At 28.3% G+C, this 22,664-nt stretch overlaps 2 protein-coding genes across 2 annotated transcripts; one reads left to right on the top strand and one right to left on the bottom strand.

The window, feature by feature from the left end:
* Positions 1 to 3,764: 3,764 nt before the first annotated feature.
* Positions 3,765 to 6,192, bottom strand: LOC124932825 (V-type proton ATPase subunit c''2). Its single transcript, XM_047473503.1, has 4 exons — positions 5,957 to 6,192; positions 5,773 to 5,850; positions 4,251 to 4,421; positions 3,765 to 4,155 (listed from the first exon to the last, which is right to left on the bottom strand). Exons 1-4 carry the CDS (start codon positions 6,085 to 6,087, stop codon positions 3,984 to 3,986), a joined length of 552 nt encoding a protein of 183 aa, XP_047329459.1. The 5' UTR covers positions 6,088 to 6,192; the 3' UTR covers positions 3,765 to 3,983.
* Positions 6,193 to 14,132: 7,940 nt separating this feature from the next.
* LOC124930555 lies at positions 14,133 to 21,984 on the top strand. The gene is made up of 6 exons (XM_047470889.1): positions 14,133 to 14,620; positions 14,715 to 14,814; positions 15,055 to 15,154; positions 17,101 to 17,159; positions 17,632 to 17,789; positions 21,899 to 21,984. Exons 1-6 carry the CDS (start codon positions 14,398 to 14,400, stop codon positions 21,982 to 21,984), a joined length of 726 nt encoding a protein of 241 aa, XP_047326845.1. The 5' UTR covers positions 14,133 to 14,397.
* Positions 21,985 to 22,664: the final 680 nt, after the last annotated feature.

The following is a 22,664-nucleotide window of genomic DNA, read 5'->3' as shown; positions in this document are numbered from 1 at the left end:
ATGCTTATTATTTATTATTTTTAATAGTTTGATTTAGTTATAGTTGTATACAAGTAGTGGAGCTTGTTTGATATTTGATTATTTAAGATTTTTATAGTGTTTTTCTTAATATATTATTAGGTAAAAAAAAAGTAAATTATTTAATCAGTTGAATTATTATAATATTTTAAATTTAAATTTTATAAAAATAAAATAAAATTATTTTAATTGATAAATTAAATAAATAAAATGTAATATATGAGTTTTTGATAAACAAATTTAATATTAAAGAGTCTTATTATGTGTGAAGATGCCTAATCAATAAATCCTTGAATATAATAAATAATTAAATATAATGGGAATGAGTTTGACTTTTTTATATTTATTTTTAAAAGCAAAATTAATTGTTAAGGCTGTTTATATTTTTTTTTGTGTGGTAATTGTTCAATTTTTAATGTTTATTGGTTAGTATTTATTTTAAAATTGTATTTGAATTATACTTAATTTTTTTATATATAGTTTTTTGCTCTGTTAAGAAGTGTTTTTGGTTTAAGTTCAAATTATATATATTTTTTTTAAATTAACAAATGGTTCACCATTTTTTACAACAAAAATATTTATTTTTTTATATATATTTAATTTTTTACAATAATATAATATATCTATCTGTGCCTCTAAAACAAATGACTTCTTTATTTTTTCTTTCATTTTGACTATTTACTTGGGCTTGTTTGGTTTGACACATGACTTTTTTTTTTTTTTTAAATGTGAGTTCCGTTTAATTTTTGAAGTACGATTAATCTCTGCGGGTTAAACATACAGTCTTCAAACACACTTAACAACTTAATCAGACGCAGAACTTGTCGTCTACCGAACTCAAATTTGGGATTTCAGAAAAACTAATGATATTCACGTATAGTGAATTATAATCATAATTGTGTGTACTTTAAAAAAAAAAAATAGGTGAACCTTGTAATATAATTCAAACCCAAATGAACTAGACATTTCTTTATGATGACTTTCAATTTTAATATTTTATGAAACCAAGTATTATTTGAAACTTGTTAAATGTAAGAATTTTATCATCGTTTTATAATAATTGCTTTTAGTGTTGTTCTAATAAACTGTTTGTGATTGAAGAATATGATCTAATTACAATGAAATTTATTTAAATATCTTTTACACTCCTACGTGTCTAAGAACAAATATTAGATAATCATTAATTTATTTATCCATAAAAACTATAAGTTTATATAATGAATAAAATATTAAGTCAAAATCCAAAAAGATTCCAAACAAGGCCTAAAGACCACATGTGCCATGTGACAGATTCTTTATGTTTGATACAGGTCATACAGCAGGTTCACGGGTTTAAAGTTACAAATAGTAGAATTTCATTAAATTTATATATTTTTAATTTAAAAATTAAATCAAACCACTATTAAATAGATTAATAAAATATATTGAATATAAAAAAAGTCAAACCAAACTCTTGAAACTTCCTAAATAGATGTTCACAAATGGAATCATAGCATTAAAATGATCCTATTTTATTTTTAATTATGTTTAAAATTAAAAAAATATGTTTTAAAAATTATTATTTTTATATATAATTATTTAAATGGACCTAGTTTGTTTGGTGTGGCTAGACTATTAAGTGGATATTGAGTAATCATTTTTTTTTATCAAAATATAAACAAATCAAGTGTGTTAAAAAAGTTTAAAAGATTCTTTAAATTGATATAAAATTTTATTTTTTTTATTCATTTGTTACTTTTTTTTTATTTAATATAATTCAATCATATATTTTTTATCAAATAAAAACAAAATAACTCTCACCTTTTAATTTGATAATTTTTAAAAATAATTATGATGACTTAACAAAATGCTATTTCTAAATGGGAGGTGCTTTTCCCACCCTTTCTCATATTCCCACCTCCTTCTTCACTCCTCAATTAACTCCCAAATTAATTATTTATTCCTATCATTTTTATATATTACCTTTCTTATTTTATTTAATTTACTTATTTTATTTTATTTAATTATTAAGTTTTTTTTATTAAATATAATTAATTAATTAATTTTTAATATGTTATTTTTAACTTTATTTATTTAATTAAAAATAATAAATATTATTTTTTTATATTATAATTATTTAAAATATATTAAATATTGAAATGGGTACTAATTTAATAAAATATAAATATTTAATATTTTATTATATTAATTATATATATATATTTTAAAATACTTATAAAAATTAATTTTTTTATAAATAAAATTATTTAACAAACAAAATAAGATAAAGTCAAATTAAATATATTGTTTTACTTAATAATATAAACGATGCATCATATTTTTAATAATATTTTTTATTAAAATATTTTATATTTAATTTTTAAAAATATTTATTTTATATAAAATTATTATTTTATTTTAATTAATTTATTATAATTTTATTATTAATATATAATATTTAAAATTAATTATATATCTTTTAGATTTTTTATCTTTTAAATAGAAATAAATATTAAAAATTAATTAATTAATTATATTTCATGATAAAAAAATTTAATAATTAAATAAAATAAAATAAGTAAAATAAATAAGATGAAAGGTAAATATATAAAATTAATATGGATAAATAAATAATTTTTGAGTTAATTAAGGAGTGGAATGGAGGGCGGGAATATGTGAGGGGTGGGAAAAACCTTCTAAATAATCTTTCCATATTGTCATCATTGTTTAAATTATTGTGTTTTTTACTTAATTTTATACACTTTTTTTAGTTTTTGTTAATTATATATAAAAAAAATTAAAGTATTTTTAATGTTAAGTTGAATAAATGTTTGTAACATATTAAATAATATAATTTTGAAATAATTGTCTTAACAATATTTATAAAATAATTTTTTATGTTTAAATTGAATAAATGTTTGTAACATATTATATAATATAATTTTGTAGTAAGTGTCTTAACAATATTTATAAAATATTTGAATTAATGCTTTCGCAACTAGAAATGTATTTGTGATTGTTCTAAATAGGAAAACAGAATATAACAATTAAATATAATTATAACAAAAACACAAAATTAATTTAAAATAAATCAAATTAACACCAAATTTAACTGAATATTTCTTTAAGAAAGTATAAAAATAATAATAAAATGTATTAAAAGATCAAAATTTTGTAACAATTGTATACTTTATTTCAACCATTCATATCAATACTTGTAATCTTTAGAATAGAGGATCATTGTATCATTCTTTAAAATCTTTAAAATAGTGTTGAAAAAGACATCATCCTCCATAATAAAAACAGTTTAAAAAATGCCCTTAGTCCATCTAAAAAATACAGGTTATCGAACTTAGGCCCGTTGATTTATCCGACCCGATGGGTACCCGTTGCCATCCCTAGTCTTTGACCCGAAACCACTGGGGTCTCTAATTTACCCAAGCCAAATAGGACAAGGAGCTACATACCAAATCATGAGAAAAGTCATAACTTTCTTCAGCAATACACCAAGAAGCAAGACCAAAAGTAATTACTGAGTGACTTACCACCTTGGATAGAAGAACCAGAACATGTTCAAACAAAGAATGAAGAACAAACTCGACTACGATTTGAGCAAATCCAAACAGAATTGGATTTTAAAGGGTCGTGTTTCAACACTTGACCCATTTTTATATTTCAAACAGCAAAAGGCAATTGTGGGCAAAAATTATTATGTTATCTAATTTTACAAAGTACAAACCATGTTATATAATCTTCTCAATGAAATGTACAAGGACAAAAGGCAAACATATCTTATTAATATATCACAAAAAAGAAGTGTGACAAAGCCCCCAAAAGTTGCATTAAGAACTCGAGCAGCTAACAAACAGGATAATTTCAATACCCTCCTCCTCACATTAGGATTTTGTGCAACCAATTATCAAATGAAATATCAATACTTAAAATAAAAAATATAACAGAGTGATGCCAAAATGAAACCTGGCAAGTTACACCTCCTTGGTAGGCCATGAAGCTTGAGCTGACATGATAATAGCCACAATAACACCGAACAAACCAAGTGCACTTCCGAATATTTCGATAACCAGAATCTTCACAAACAGAGTTGAGTTCTGCGCATCAGACAATGCACAGCTGCTCCCGATTATCCCTACACACAACCTGTTCAAGAGAAAAGAAATTTAATAAAAAAATAAAATAAAAGAAAAAGGAATGATGAGTATTAAGGTCTAAGAATTTATGTAAAGTGGACAAACCCGCAGACAAGGTTGGCAAACCCAACAATAATCCCAGAGGCGAAAATTGCATAGCCAGCTCTAAGGGACTCCGGGGCATATATCTGTGATACAGGTACACTTTCCAACTTGGTCTGAAGAATGATTGCCACAATGACACCATATATGGCAACAGCTTCACAGAAGATCACACTGCCAGTACAATTTAAAGGGTGATATGATCAGATTACGATTTCATGAGGCCGAGATTAAACACAAAAATAGTCTGGAGATATACTGCCAGAAAAGAAAAGTTATCATAACTAACTACCTCTAAGGATGCTGTATCTATGCTTTTTAATGATAGCAACATAATATTGATGATAACATTCGAGATTCTGTTTCTGGTTTCTCAAACTTCCAATAACTAGAAAGATGAACAATCCAAGGCTAAGTTTGGTTCGGGTGGAATTGGATTTGGGATCCAGTTCAAAATCTTTTGTATGTTTGTTGACATAAAGTAAGGAATTGGATCCAATGGAGATGAATAATATATGTTTCTTTTCAATTTTCAGTTTCATCATTTTCACTTGGGGATAGCAATTCCATGATTCCTCCAAATATAATAATAGATTTGGAATTCTAATTCTAATTCCAATTATAGACATCCAAACATAACCCAATTATTGTTTGTCTTGTCATTCTGCAGATCCATCCTAAGAAGTAAATGACGCAGATTGCATCCTTCGAGTTAATATAAATAGAAACAGGATATGACTGAACAAAAACACATGCCAAATAGATATACATCAATCTGGCTCTAACATCAAATCCTCTAGCTGAAGAACAGATAAAAAAACAAGAACCTCAAGCAAGAGTCAACAGCAATACACCATCATGAACAAATATATATTTCAAGTATTTTCCCAAGTTGGAAAAACTTTTTATTTACAGAAAGTTTGAAAACTTAAAAAGTGTTTCCAACTGGAGTTAATGTTTACATTTCAAGCAGATCCCCATTCCAAAAGTATCAAAAAAGAATAGCAAATTCTCAACATTCAACATTTTTCATCTTTTCTCTTTCGCAAAAATATCACAATGATGCAAAACCTTTTTTCCATCCAAACAAGGGATTGAACAGTTTAAAAACAAACACTTTTGAGGTGACAGGCCAAAGATGGAGAAAAACATGTTCTAACTTTGACCAGTTCTCTTCATCCCTTCCACAAACACCAATCAAACTGCATAAGGGGGCTTTTTACAAGAAGATGTTTTACCCTTGTTTACAATCAAATTTGTAAAGGAGTCCTCTTATGTATTTCAACCATCTATCTAAGCCCAACTCCAATTTCTTCTACATCCTAGCTTTATATAATGCATCAAGTAACAAAATAGAAGTCAATTTCACAAATTTATTCTATTAAACCACCTCTCCATCCCCCATCCCGAATGGATTAGCAAGATCCTACAGTTTCAAGCAATGTAACTAGACAATCTAGACCTATAAAGTACTCAAAAGTGAAAAGGACCAGCAAACATGAGGCTTTATCCTTCTTTTATTTACCTGATGAGATTCTTCGAGGTAATTCGAGGAGCTTTAATAGCCGCGCCGATCAAACTGCTTCCGGTTATATAAATTCCCCTGATAAACATACCAGACAAAACATCAAGACTCTCGAACAAAAAACAAAAGATCTACAACTTGATCCGCACGATAGACATGAATGAGTGGCGATTATCGTAGTTACCAGGCAGCGCCGAGAACGGATACGCCGATTGCGATGGCGATTCCGAGAGCGGCGAAAGTGTATGGAGAGATCTGTAGCATTGCTCTGGACCAACTCGAAGCTGCTCCCATCGTGGAACTTGAACCTAACATCGGAGTTTCTTCTTCTTCCTTCTTCCTTCTTCCTTCTTCCTTCTTCCTTCTTCTGCGATCTGTCTCCCTTGGTTGGTTATCAATCGAGCGACGAGAAGAGAGAGAAGATTCAGATTTTTTGTTTTTATCTTTTGGGTGGGGGGTTGATTATATTAGAAATTAGATCTAGTTTTATTCTTATATTGAAAAAGTCCCTTTAACTTTATAAATTGATTTTTCATCCCTAAACCGGTAAATTTAACGCAATTGTCTCAAAGTTAACCTTATTCGACATTTTAACAAGGGTATAAAATTAAATGCGCTGGTGACAACTTTTTTTTTTGGACGATTTTGCCCCTGTCGCGAGATGTCCACAATCGTGAGACGCAACCGACATTTGCGAGATACAATTTTTTTTTGTCTAGTCATTGCCGGTTGCGTCTCGCGATTGTGGACTTTTCACACAACATCCAGTTGGTCTCGTAATTTGTACATTTTTGTCCAAAAAAGAAGTGTCACAAACGCATTTAATTTTATGCACTAGTCAAAAAGTCAAATAAGGCCATCTTTAAGACCATTTAGTCAAATTTCCCTCTAAACCCTTATAAATTATAATCTTGTTATTAATCTCATATTTATAAAATATTATTGAATTAGTAAGATTTATTCCAAATGTATTTAATGAAAATGAAAATTTAAAAATTTATATTTTCAATTATAATTTAAATTATTATATTTTTTAAATAAAAAATTTATAATATTATCTTATTTGCACATGAATAGTCAATTGACTCCCGATTAAAATCATTAATTTAAATACCGAATTTTAAAGAATTATGTCCGAAATCCTAACTAGCTCATAATGATTTTGATAAATTTACTCTATCTTATCTAAATCAATATTCAGAACAAAATACTTTAAAAAAAATAAATATTTTTTTATCAATTTTTTTTTTTTTGTTAAAACTCAAATAAAACTCTTAACATGAATGTTTCTAAACAAAACAATTCATACTAATATTTTTTTACATTATATTAAATATAATAAAAAAATTATTACACTACAATTTGGTCACAATTAAAAATAATATTATATCAAATAAAATAATACTAATTTTAATTTTAACAATTTGTTAATAGTTATAAATTGTTCTAAACTTATATAAAATATTAATTTTCAAATAAGTTGACTCAAAATATTTGTTACTTTCAAAAGGTGTTTTTTTTCTGCTCATTATATATTAATTTTTAACTTTTATATCATAATTCAGATAACTTTTTAAAATAGTGTTATTTTCAGAATATAATAAATGTAAAATTTTCAAGATAATAATCTAAATATAAAATGTGATAATGCTACTTATTTTATCAATTTTCTCTTTATTCTTACTAATTATTTGAAATATTATATGTTTTTAAAATAGTAATATTATCCAAAATTTCATTTTGATCATAGCCATTTAAAATATATATATAAATAAATAATAATAGTTTGACATTTAATAATATATACAGCTTCTAAATTAATTAATTATATTCTATAAAAAAAATTATATTTAGCCGGCACATCTCAAATTGGAGATTTTATTATTTGTAGGTGAGTTGAGTTATTTAATCAGAATCCATCCAATTTATAGTTGTATTGATTATTATTTTTTATTTCATGAAAATAAGAGTAGTTTTTAAATAAAGTTAATATGACTAGATCAAGATCCCATTTATTTTCGAAACAAAACTATATAAAAGAAAATATAAGTTAACACAAACTAAATTAGTTTCTAGATTAAAATATAATTCATTCAGATTACTGTATAAATAAAAAATTTATGAAGCCAAGAAAATACTTATAAAAAATATTATTATAATTCATTAGACTAGTTGAAGTCTCAATATTTACTTAATAAAGTCAATAAAAATGGTGGAATGATTGAAGTGGAGCTCCTTAAAATCATTTGAGATTTCTGACCTTAACTTTAATTTAAAATTACCATTAATTACTAATAAGAAAATCATTTAATAAAAAAACTCAAAATATTGTGTTTCGGTGAAATTTATTAATTTATATATAAATGATACCTAGATAATGAATTAATACAGTTTAAAACTATTAAAAATAAAAACTTTATTTTTGTATAACTTTAATAATAAAGATTTAACGATGATACAATAAGTTTGGCTCTAATTTGACAACTTGACCAAATAGAAATAAGAAGGATGATCATTTTAATTTGGTACATGTTGAGCTTATTTATGTCTATTTATTTACTCATGATGGTTGATTATTGGAAGAATAGGTAAGCAAATAAATTAACATTTGAACTTATTCCTAATTATTATAATTTATTATCATATTTTAATTTATAATTAAATACTTTAATATTAAATTTATTTTAAATAACACAAATGTATAAAGTAAACCCACAAAAATGTTATAATTTCACACGATTTTTTTTTAAAACGGTTTAAAATAAGAAAAAACTATGTTAAGTTAGAGTGTATTTATGTATAACTTCATTTTAGAAACCTCTTTTCAGATCATTGTATTTTTTTTCTTCTTATGAATCAAATTCGTAATATTTGTTCTTTCAAACATAATTTTATCACGACGATTAATCATAATTTGTGTTAATAAGAGTGGTATTTTTCACTTAAAACACTTTATGACTCCCTACTTTATATATTAAAAAATATACGTATGTTTCAATATTAAAATAGGTTAATAAAACGGCAATAAAAATTAATATCAAAAAAATTGTGCAATTGGATATCAAACTATTGTCAAATAATGGTGGACTCGTGACACTCAAATTTCACTAATCCAATTTAATAAATTATAAGTCTTTAAATAATATTTTATTTAATAGACTCCTTAATAAAAATAATTATTTTAAATAAATGATTATATTCATAAATCTAAAATAATTAAATACAAATTAAATAAATATTTTAAGTAAATAATTGTATTTATTTAAATCTAAAATAATTAAACTTAAGATTTTATTAAATAATTATTTTGGACAAAGATGGTAACCATTTAAATATCAAAATAATTAAAAATAAAGTCCTAAAAAATATAAAAATATAAAATAACAAAATAGACCAAATATAAATTTTATCTCTACTAAATTATTATTTTGTTATTTTTTCAAATTAAAATAAATAAAAAAATGAAGAAAGAATCAATTTCAAACAAATTCGAAAGGCTTAAAATGGTTCAAAATCCAGTGCACCGGAATCAACAACAAATAAAAGATTGCAGCATGCTAGACGACCTTCAGATGATCATCCAACCTTCATCCGATGGACGCTAGCCCACCGCGTAACCCACTACAATGGAAGCAAAGTGCTCCTGCAACTCAATAGATTAACAAATGACAGCCTAATGCCCGACACGCAAATTACTCATCACGAATGGAACGAAGACGGAATTCAGACCGCACAACTAGGCATCCACACCAAAAGACGAAACAACGTCGTTGTGTCTGGTTCATCTTCTTCCCCGTGACATCGGCTAAGAATATTTGTGAAGTTTGATTATTTAAACTTCTTCATTGTTGAACCAAATTAGTTGAAACAAAAATTCAAACGACTGTCATAGCCGAGTGATCATTTCGCCTATAAGGCTAACTCGAATATACCTAAAATGATATAGAAATTGGTCGAGCAAGACAAAAGCCATTAATGACTTTTGTCCCAAACTCGATCCACTTGATCAACAACCGACCTTGATAGCCTATAAATAGGATATCCCGACCAAGACGAAGGACAAAGATCCAACCTCAAGTCCACAATCAAGCTTTTTAGAAAACCCGCCATTAAAATTTTTAAGCTTCTAAGTTTTTTTTTTAAAAAAAATTGTATAGAACTTCAAAGCTCGATTCTGATTTATCCAAAAGCTTTAGTAAAAGTTTAGGAGTGTTCTCTAACTCACTGTAAGCTTTCATTCACTTTGTAATTAATTTCATAAACAAAAAATTAAAATTTACATTTCAATTCGAGTGTTATTCAAATCATTTATGAAATATCTGTGGAAGTAGAATTAAACGAATCAAGCTAAATAAAAAATATTTAAATTTGAATATAGAATTTTCAAAAATCGGGTTTTTTTATTAATAGTCTCTAATCCACAAATTATGATTCCAAAAACTCTTAGGGTGTGTTTGATGAGGAGGAATTGGAATTGGAATTGACATTGGAATTCTAATTCCAATTCCATGAGAATTGACATTGAATTACAATTCAATTCCTATGTTTGGAAAAATTATAGAATTGTAATTCAATTCCAATTCCTATGTTTGGGAAAATGATAGAATTGTAATTCAATTCTAATTCCTATGTTTGTAAAATAAAATATCGGTTCAAAATATTAATTTTTTAAATATGTTTTCACGTTTTTGACACGTTTAATACGTTTTTGACATGTTTAACACGTTTTTGACAAATTTAACACATTTTTACACGTTTTTGACACGTTCAAACACGTTTTTGACATGTTTAACACATTTTCACACTTAAAACACATTTTCACACGTTTAACATTTTTTCACGTTTTTGGTATGCTTAACACGTTTTTGACATTTTTAATACATTTAACATGTTTTTCACACGTTTTAACAAATTTAATATGTTTTTCACGTTTTGGCACGTTTTTAACATGTTTAATACGTTTTTCACACGTTTAACATGTTTTTCACGTTTTCACACATTTAACACGTTTTTGGCATATCTAACACGTTTTACACATTTTTGACATGTTTAACACGTTTTTTCACGTTTTGGTACATTTAACACGTTTTTCACACCATTCTTCACACGTTTAACACGTTTTTCACACGATCAACATGTTTTTCACGTTTTCACACGTTTTTCACACGTTTTAACACATTTTCACGTTTTCACACGTTTTTTTACACGTTTTACACACGTTTTAACACGTTTTTCACATGTTTTCACGTTTTTCAAACGTTTTAACATGTTTAACACATTTTCACACGTTTTAACACACTTTAACAAGTTTAACACGTTTTTCACGTTTTTGGCACGTTTTTAACATGTTTAATATGTTTTTCACACGTTTAACATGTTTTTCACGTTTTTCACACATCTAACACGTTTTTGGCATGTCTAACACGCTCAACACGTTTTTTTTTCACGTTTTGGCACATTTAACACGTTTTTCACACGTTTAACATGTTAAACACATTTTCACACGTTTTTTTTACATTAACCACGTTTTTCACATGTTTAACATGTTTTTCACATTTTTGGCACATTAAACACATTTTTGGCATGTCTAACATATTTTCACACGTTTAACATGTTTTCCACGTTTTGGCAAGTTTAACATGTTTTTCACGTTTTCCACACGTTTTCACACGTTTTCACATGTTTTTTACACGTTTTCACACGTTTTTACACATTTTTCACGTTTTCACATTTTGGGCACATTTAACACATTTTTGCCATTTTTAATACGTTTAACATATTTTCCACACGTTTTGATAGGTTAAAACGTGTTAAACATGTCAAAAACATAAAAACGTGTTAAATGTATCAAAAATGTGTTAAACGTGCCAAATAAGTGAAAAACGTGTGAAATGTGTTAAAAATGTGTCAAACGTTTCAAAAACTTAAAAAAAACATGTGAAACATGTCAAACGTGTTTAATGTGTTAAAAACGTTTTAAACGTGTTAAAAACATTTTAAACGTTTAAAAATATGAAAACGTGTTAAACGTTCCAAACATATGAAAACTTGTTAAACGTGCCAAAATGTGTTAAACATGTCAAAAATGAGGTAAAACGTGTGAAAAACGTAAAAAAAATGTGTTAAAGGTGTCAAAAACGTGAAAACGCGTCAAAAATGTAAAAAAATGTGAAAATGTGTTAAACGTGTCAAAATGAGGTAAATATGTCAAAATCGTAAAAAAATGTGTCAAATGTGTCAAAAATGTAAACAAATGTGTTAAATGTGTCAAAAACGTAAAAAAACATGTTAAATATGTCAAAAAGATGAAAACATGATAAACGTGTCAAAAACATGTAAAAAATGTGAAAAACTTGTTAAACGTGCCAAAATGTAAAAAACATGAAAACGTGTTAAACGTTCCAAACATGTGAAAAACTTGTTAAACGTGCCAAAACGTGAAAAACATGTTAAACGTGTCAAAAATGTGGTAAACGTGTCAAAAACATAAATAAATGTGTCAAAAACATGAAAACGTGTTAAACGTGTCAAAAACGTAAAAAAACGTGTTATATTTATCAAAACGTGAAAACATGTCAAAAATGTACCAAAACGTGCAAAATGTGCCAAAAGTAAAAAGCGTGTTAAACATGTTAAAAACGTGAAAATCATGTTAAACGTGTCAAAAACGTGTTAAACGTGTCAAGGACATGTTAAACGTGTCAAGGACGTGAAAAACGTGTTAAACGTGTTAAGGACGTGAAAATCGTGTTAAATGTGTCAAAACGTGTTAAACGTGTCAAAAACGTGTTAAACGTGCCAAAAACGTGTTAAACGTGTTAAACGTGTTAAAAACGTGAAAACCATGTTAAACATGTCAAAAACGTGTTAAACGTGCCAAAAACGTGTTAAACGTGTTAAAAACGTGAAAATCATGTTAAACATGTCAAAACGTGTTAAACATGTCAATGACGTGAAAAACGTGTTAAACATGTCAATGACGTGAAAAACATGTTAAATGTGTCAAAACGTGTTAAACATGCCAAAAACTTGTTAAACGTGCCAAAAACGTGTTAAACGTGTCAAAAACATGTTAAACGTGTTAAAAACGTGAAAATAATGTTAAACGTGTCAAGGACGTGAAAAACGTGTTAAATGTGTCAAAAACGTGTTAAACATGTCAATGACGTGAAAAACGTGTTAAATGTGTCAAAACGTGTTAAACGTGTCAAAAACGTGTTAAACGTGCCAAAAACGTGTTAAACATGTCAAAAACGTGTTAAACATGTCAAAACGTGAAAATCATGTTAAACGTGTCAAGGATGTGTTAAACGTGTCAAGGACGTGACAAACGTGTTAAACGTGTCAAAAACGTATTAAACATGTCAAGGACGTGAAAAACGTGTTAAATGTGTCAAAACGTGTTAAACGTGCAAAAAATATGTTAAATGTGTTAAAAATGTGAAAATCATGTTAAACGTGTCAAAAATGTTTTAAACGTGTCAAGGACGTGAAAACGTGTTAAATTTGTCAAAAACGTGTTAAACGTGTCAAGGACGTGAAAAACGTGTTAAATGTGTCAAAACATGTTAAACGTGTCAAAAACGCGAAACGTGCCAAAAATGTGTTAAACGTGTTAATCGTGTTAAAATGTGAAAATCATGTTAAACGTGTCAAGGACGTGAAAAACGTGTTAAACGTGACAAAAACGTGTTAAATGTGTCAAAAACGCGTTTAACGTGCCAAAAACGTGTTAAAAACGTGAAAATCATGTTAAACGTGTTAAACGTGTCAATGACGTAAAAAAACGTGTTAAATGTGTCAAAAACGTGTTAAACGTGTCAAAATATGAAAATATGTTAAACGTGTGAAAAACATGTTAAACGTGTTTAATGTGTGAAAACGTGTTAAACACATTAAAAACATGAAAAACGTGTTAATTTGGAATTACAATTTCGACCTAAAAAAATTGAAATTGAGAACTATCAAATTACACTATATTTAATTCAATTGGAATTCCAATTCCAATTCCAATTCCAATTCCAATTCCAATTCCAATTCCAATTCCAATTCCAATTCCAATTCCAATTCCAATTCTTAATATTAAATTGTCTAACCAATATAATAATTGAAATTGGACCCTCCAATTCCAATTCCAATTCCAATTCCAATTCCAATTCCAATTTCAGGGTTATCAAACACATCCCTAATGTCAACCAATTTTATTATTAACCTTTTATAAAAGAAACTTAAAAATCCAATTAAAACTTAATTAATTACAAACTGAACTAATCGACCTGTCACACGTGAGAAATATTATCACCGTGTGAGAGACGGTTTATGATCAGTTACGACGACGGGATCCCTTTCTCGACGTCGGAGGAGAAGAAGAAACAAGGGAGAATGATTCGCCAACTTCTCCCTTTCTCTCTCTTCCCTTCTCCGGTGAGTCGCCATTGCCATGTAGAAACCTCAGAATTGAAGATATGGAGGAAGTAGCCCTATCTTTTCAACCAAAGGAAGCAGAATCGATCATCTTTTGAAGAATCCTCGTTTAATATAACCTACATTTCGTACAAGTCTAGTAATATTCCGTTGTGATTTCGTCAATCTCTTCAAGATATATACCACACGTAAACTATCACTATGCAGATCCTTTCATTCGACGAGGATTTTCTCCCTAGGTTTTCATTTGAAGAAAATCGTAGCCGTTATCGCAACAGACGTCGAACTTCTTCGTGTTGCAATATTCCTATTTCTATTCCATTTTCACTCTCCAATGACGTATCCAAGACGAATCTCTCTTACGGAAGACTCCCTCAGCAACCTATCATGCTCATTATCCGTAAATTGGATGGCTCCTCTTTTGGTAATTAATCAATCTCTCTGACTTATATTGTTTCATTCCTGTGTGATTAAACAGGAACAAGTATGTATGCATCTGAAATGATTATTTCTTTTAGAGGTTGAAGTTGCGATGACAGCTACGGTTGCAGAGTTGAAGCAGGCGGTGGAAGCTGTCTTCTATGATAAGCCGAAGAAAGGACATGGAAAAATCTCATGGTAATATTAGGCTTGAATATGAATGTGAAATTCTAGTGATTATATTAGAATGGATCTTGAATGAGTCAAACACAAATTGATTCTTATCCTGTGGCATGCATTTGAAATGTGATTATCTTCAACAAATCATATCCATAGACTGTTATTTGCGTTTAATTTAGGAAGTTCATCATTCTGATGTGAGATATCTAGCTGTCTACATAAGGAATACATCTTATTTGAACTTATTCCTTGATGAAGGTCACATGTCTGGGGACATTTTTGCCTATCATATGATGGATGGAAGCTGGTAACTGACTGTGAACCAATAAGGAATTATGGGATCAGAGATGGAGATCAGGTCAGTTATATGATTACAGTTGAATTCATGATGTGTTTAATTTTAATATTTTATCCACTTTTAATGTGTCTTACCAGTTGATTGAAATTTAGTATATCATGTTCATAAACTTAGGTCACATCCTAGGCATAAGTTGTGGAAACTTCTAGTAAGTTCTGAACATGTGATGGAAACCAATAATGTCTGCTTCTCTTATTCATAGTATAATACTCTTGTGCTCAAACTCTTAACTTATATTCATTAGATCATTTGATCTCACTTTCCACTTATATTTGAAAACATTATTTTTGATAATCTGTAGATGTGGGGTGGGGTCTTACTAAAAAAATTCTTAGTTTGAGAAAGATACAAACCATTTGAAAAGTGTGGTTGGTTGAGATCAGAGTCGAGATTAATAAAAAAAATACCATTTGATATAAAAGTGAAGCTGGTTAAGAACTCAATCAAGATTATTTTGAGATCATTTGGTATAAAAATGTAGCTAGTTGGGTCTTACTTATAAACTGCAATTTATTTTAAGAAAGTTACAAACATTTGATATAAAAGTGTGGCTAGTTGGGATTACAGTCAATCAAGATTAAGACAAAGTTTGATATAAAAGTGTATCTGGTTAATAACACAATCAAGATTAGAAATTTAGGACCATTTGGTATAGAAATGTAGTTAGTTGGGATCAAAGACAAGATTAAGCTAGGGTAATCTAATTGGGATTGGCCTATCTTTTAAATGATTTCTCTTCTATATAAATTCCTAGATGAAAGCCATTACCTTTTATGCACACCAACATGTTTGTTTTCTTATTTAGTTTTGATCTGTTATATAAAGTAGAGCTTAGGCAATGTAATAGCAACCATTTGAATTCTCTGAACAATCTGAAATACTATTTTCGTCTTCTTCTAATATTTTGTCAATATTTGTACATAAATAGGTGTTAAATGATGACATTGAGGAAAACAAGAAAGATTATGTATAGGAGAAGCAAAACATATTTGGTTTCCATCGGAATTACATAGGACTGAATAATCCAAAATCCAAACCGAACTAAATCCGAATTAGTAATTTGGATAAGCTATTTCAATTTTGTTCAGATTGGATTATGATTATCTAATTTACCCAAAGAAAATATATATTTGGTCAGCCCAAATAATAATATATTTAGCTCTTGATGAGAGTGCATTATTAATGATCTAATTTTTAGATTTTGAACGAATTGACACTATTTGCTATTGTTAAATTAGTATATGTAGGATTCTTGTAAATGATGATGTTATTAAAAAAGAAAAAAAAATGTGTCTTCATTAATTGTATTAAAATATTAGAGTTGTTATTTGACAATTAAGAAAAATAGACTTTATTGACTGTTAGGGTGTGGGTGTAAGTATAACCTAAAAATCTGAAAAACAAATCAACAGAACCGATTAAAAACCAACCAAAACTATAAAACTACTATAAACTGACATAACCGAATTCTGGTCAGTTCGGTTAGTGGTTAAATAATAGAAAACCGGCGGTTTAACCGACCGACTGTATATTACAGTGTCGTTATTTGCATATGACCATCACTCCTATAGTCACTAAATTTATTATATAAAAAAAAAGATAACTAACTAAGTTAAGTTACTTTTGTTAATTTTAACATTACACTATTACACCTCATTACATTATTTAAAAAAGTGTTAGAAAGAATTAAAAAACAAAAGTTGCATAGGGTCTCTCATCGATATCCAACATTGGGTTCGGGCCTCATATAAATTTTTGGAAAACCGATACTAACGATTGTGAGATTGAGTATGGATTACTCCTAGATTACAAAACCTGTTAGCACCTAAGATTAATTTATTCTTTCTGTCTGTTATTGTAATCTATGGAGATGTTTCATAATCCGATAGAATTAGAACTTCCTTTTACTTGTTTGCTGATGCTATTTCTTTTCTATGAAATTGCAGCTCACTTTTACCAGGCAAATTTCAATCACCTTCAATTTAAAAAGAAGAAACTCAAAGATGTAAGTAGTCTCATATACATTCAATGAATATGTAATCTCTTCCTCTCCTAGGTGGATAGGCAATGTAACATATCTAGGATTTATAGAGACATTAGAACAAGAAACAAAAGAATATAAATGAGAAAATTGAATAGCCTAAGCTAGAGATGAGAATCAGTGTTTGTCTTTCAACTTTAAGCATCTGATATCATAATTCATAAACTCTGACTATTCCTCTATTTATAATAATAAACCAACTAACTACTAATGGGCAAAGCCCGCCACCACCTATGTGTCCTTTACATTTTTCTAATATGCAATGCATACAAAAACAGCCCATTACTATCACTTCAAAGTTGGACAACAAATAGGTTATCAAAGATAGTTACTATCTTACCAATTATCATTTCAGGATCCAAATAGTTTGTTCATAGTGTTCCAATTAATGTTGTCTTGTTTGATCTGACAATTATGACATTTTTGTTGTCTTAAGGTCTTCAAGCATGTCGAACAGAAAATCTGTAAACATGAAATCCGAGGACAGTGACTATGATGATGATGAAAAGGAAACCACAAAAGAAACAGAAGAAGAAGAAGACTACAAGCAACAGCAACAGCAACGGCCAAAGAAACGGTATATGTTCAGGTTTGGTAAAATTCTAGGGAGACGATTCTCATACCAAAGATTAAATTCGCAAAAGAGTTCACGATCGTCTAGATTGGCAGATGGGTGGTTCTTAAAGAGATTCAAAAGTCTATTCATGCGTAATAAACATGTTGACTACGTATTACTATAACCGTAAAAAAGACATTTTTTTCAAAAAACAAATAACCGATATTTCTTCTAGTCTTCAATTCTGCTAAACTTTTCTCGGTATGCAGCAAATTGGTGTATAGATACATATATACATGAACTATTTTCACTTTCACCTGCTGCCAATGATACATACGGGTAAGTCTATGAATTATGTTGGTAAATCAAGTAAACTCTTCTTCTCCTCCTCAATTTAGTATTTTTAGTATGAATTAGAACTATTTTCAAATATTAGTACCGACTGTTTTTATGTTAGAATTTAGAAACTGCATATATATATATATATAGCTTTGCTTTAGCTTTATTATTGAGCATTTAGAACAAACTAAATGAGAAACCATTTAAAATCATCTTTGTATGCCTTTTTTTAGGAGCAAAATCCATTTTTTTTTAATAAAAAGCTCCCGAAGAGAAACATATTATTGGATCGAGTTAGGTTCGATTTTGGAATTTTTTCGGGGAACTAAAAATTAAAATCTGAATTGATGGGTTCGGTTCTTTCTGCTACCCGACTCGGGTCCACTGGCATGCCTAACTCTAAGGAATAAACTCCGGTAAAAAAAGGGTTAAATATTTTGCTTTTATTATGACATACTAAGATCTTGTTAAAAGTTATTGGGTTATTTGTTTAGGCCCAAACCATGAAAAATAAACTTATAAACTTAATTCTAGTAGCTCTAGTAGTCCTAACAAATAAAATAGAAAAAGGAGGTAGAGAGAGAAAATATAACAGGTTTGGTTAGTTGTTCTTTAGATTAAACTATCACATGTTCAAATGGAGTCCGCCGATTGCCGATTGCCGATTGAAATGATGAATTATTCGTTTTGGAAAAAAAAAGTTTGTATTTTTTTGGTTATGTCATTTTTTAGTTTTTTTTTTTTTTTTTTCTATTAAAGGTTGTTTTATCTTGATTGTTTACCCGTTATCTGATTATAATGAAACTTGATTTGGACGTAAAATTATGTAGTTTTACTCCTTAATTTGAGAAGTTTTTTCACACTAAATATCGTGTGTTTATTTGTTATTACTTTCGTTTTTATTTGTGTTTTATTTGCTCATAAGGAATCGAATATACGTTTTTTCCACAAGTGATATCAAAATTTGGTTAGCTACTTTGGACTTGATTGAAATACGGAGATAAACACAAGTAAGATAATTTTGTTAAATGGTTCGAATTATCAAATTTGGAAATGAAAACCTTTGCTCTCATCGATATTGTTGTTGAGAAACATATCTTCAAATCTAAATAGGAATGGAATTTTGAGCATGAACAAATATGTGGTTTTATTTGTCAATTTGTTGAAATGAATGTTTATAACCATATCTAACATGAGACACGCACGAACTTTGTGGAATAAACTCGATAATTTATATTATTCAAAGACTAGAAGTAATAAATTATTTTTCTTCATAAATTAAATTAGTTGAGGTGTAAAGATAAAGTTTTATGACTAATCACTTAAATGACTTTTATAGTTGTGATCAGCCGTAGAAGCGTCTGAATTAATTTTTGAAGCAAAAATAATTTATTACTTATCATCTTTGAAGAATATAAATTTTTTAGTGTATTCCACAAAGTTTGTGTACATGTCTCATGTTGAATATGCCTATAAACAATCTTTTAACAAATTAACGAATAAAACCACATACTTGTTCATACTCAAAATTCCATTCAACCAGATTTGAGGATAGGTTTCTCAACAACAATATCAATAAAATCGAGCAAAGGCTTAACAAATAAAAGCTCTTTCATCTTTCCTTTTCAAATTTGATAATTTGAACCATTCATCAAAATTATAATACTTGTGTTTATCTTCATATTTCAATCAAGTCCAAAAAAGTTAACTAAGCTCTAATACCACTTGTTTGAAAAAATGTATATTCGATTATTTACTTGATTAAAAAATCTATGAGCAAATAAAGACGGAAATAAATAACACAATGAACACACAATATTTTACATAGAAACCTTCTCAAATTAAGGGGTAAAACCACGGCACTTTACGTTCAAATAAGTTTCACTATAACAAGATGTTAGGTATACAATCAAGTTATAACAAACTTTAACAACGCAAAAGAACTAAGAGAGAATAATTAAAAATTTATAAACTTTTTGGTCCCAAATGAATAAAATAAAACTCAAATCATGCTAAAATTTTAACACATAAAATTAAATTTTGATATGTCCTAATCTTGATTCAACCGTTGAAGGCAGAGAAATGAGTTATCAACCTCTAAAAAAAAAAAAGTTAGGTTGAATTGTACAATCTGATCATAGTAATTATTTGAAATACTTTTCTTTAGTAAATAAATATGACAAGAGATAAATAATAACTAGAAATTACAAGTTTTTAATTTATTAAATAAAAGAAATTGTAAAAGATAACTATTTTTATTCATTTATATACTTCTCATATTTAAAACAAATAAAATTATAATAATATTTAACAATTTAAATGTTATCAATGTCAATTCAAAACAAATTTTATATTTTAAATTATTTTATATTTATAAAAATATCATCCGTTTTGTTTAAGTATATGAAAACACGACTATATAATCTTAAAGACATTAATTTTTATGATCTACACAGACACGAGGAAAGTCGGCCCCAAATTTTGGGTTGTCCCAACCTAAACAAACGTGAATTTTAACAACTAAAAAAATAAAAAATAAAACAAGTTTTATTGAGGTTAGAACTGTTTTCATCTTAAACCACTATACTAAATCTATTTATGTTTAAAAATATCTTCTTTATTTTATTAAATGGGTTGCACTAGCCCAAGGGCGCTTGCTGTCAGGGTCAACCCTAGTTAGGAGTCTTCACAAAATAAATATTCATTACAATGCGAGTTATATTTGATCGATTATCTAAAAAGATAGTTAATCCGACTATAATATAACTATATTAAAACATAATATCATGGTATCATGAAAGGATATAAAGATAGTAAACACAAGTATACAACTCTACAATTATTTGAATAATATAACGATATTAAACTCTATTTTTTTTAATATATTAATGTTTTTGGGTTTGAGAATGAGATTTGTAAAGCGGATATAAATCATTTTGAATACTCACTCTATTTAGAATAATGGTGTTTTTTTTTATAAAAAAGAATTCTTAGTAAATTTAAATATTAGTTATATATATAAATTAATTAATAAATAATACAAAATTAAAATAAACCATTGATGATATAGATAACAAATTGTACGAAAAATTTACAAAAAAAAAATTTAAATAAAAAAAAAATTAATAAACAAAGACGAACTCATTTGAATTCCTAAATAATGAGTGTTTAAGTAGAAAAGTTGAACGAACCAATGAAATAATGTCGGACTAATATCTACCATATAGTCTAAGCAGCATTTAAAATTATTTGTATTCGATGGTTGGTAAACAATGTCGGAAAATGTCGTGTCAAATAATAAAGGATCATATGATCGAAATAGAGAGAAACTCATACAAATTAGGAGATGATAGGTGTAAGAGGGCATTTATATAAAAAACTAGTTTTAGTAACTCTTTATTGGAAAAAAAAAACTTCAGATCTGATTATTTTGTCTCCTTAACTGTTAATTAAGAATGGTATATACGGACTCGAGAAATGATCAATAACACAATCAGATAATATGAGCAACAAACGACCCGCCAACGGTTGAAAGTATTATTCGAATAAAAAAATTCGAAACGAAAAATCCGATTCAACTAAGTAGGATGTCGAATTTAACAAAGCGTGTTAAATTAAGTTAAAGAAAGAAAAATGGGGGAAATTATTTAAATTAAGATTAAAGGAGAAATCGTTAATTGAGTTTAATTATGAAAAACGCTTTAATTGATTAAAATAAGCTTAGAATAATTAAAATCAATACGACATTGTTTTGATGATGCGTTGATAAATGAATAAAACTAAGTTCAACAAATATTTTAATGCGCAGGTAAATTTGAAGAAACTCTAGCAGCAGAAGCGCTAGCAGCAGCTTTGAGCAAAGTTGAAGAAGCACTGACAACAAGTTTGTTCTAGTAGCAGAGTTGAAGACGTTGACAGCAAATTTGTTTCAGTAGCAGAGCTGAAGAAGCGCTAGCAGCAAGCTTGTTCCAGCAGCAAAGCTGAAGGAGCGCTTGCAGCAGCCTTGCTCCAGCAATAGAGCTGAAGAGGCGCTGGCAACAACCTTGCTCTAACAGCAGATCTGAAGAAGCTGGCAGCAGAGGTGTTGGCAGTAGGAGCGCTGACAGCAACCTTCTCCAGCAGCAAAGGCAATGGCAGCTGGAGCGCTGACAACAGCCTTGCTCCAGCAGCAGAGTTGAAGAAGCATTGTGTTAGGATTTTTTAATTATGGCCGAGCCTTTCAAGTTCTTTAATTCAAGAAACGGGTTCTTGATGATGGAATTCAACACTCTAGCGCAGCGGATATAGAATTAGAGGAGAATTCGAGGTTAGGGAGAGAAGAGCCGAGGGGGAGGAGAGAAATATCACTAGATCACACCTAGCGGTCCAAGAAGGGGGAGGAGGGCCGAGAGATAACTTAAACACCAAGTTCCAAAATATTCAATTCATAGCCCCAAAAAGTGGGGTGGGCATCACCATTTAAAGAGGCTGAAGTACCCAAGAGTCGGTTACAAATTTGTTATAACAACTTACAAAATAACAGAATTCGGTTTTAAAGGAAATAAGAGAAGATAAAAGATGAATTGTTAAACGGA

This window comes from Impatiens glandulifera, chromosome 3 (genome assembly GCF_907164915.1).
Source record: "Impatiens glandulifera chromosome 3, dImpGla2.1, whole genome shotgun sequence".
Classification (NCBI taxonomy): domain Eukaryota; kingdom Viridiplantae; phylum Streptophyta; class Magnoliopsida; order Ericales; family Balsaminaceae; genus Impatiens; species Impatiens glandulifera.
Note: the sequence above shows the minus strand (reverse complement) of the source record. Positions and strands in the feature narration are given on the sequence as shown.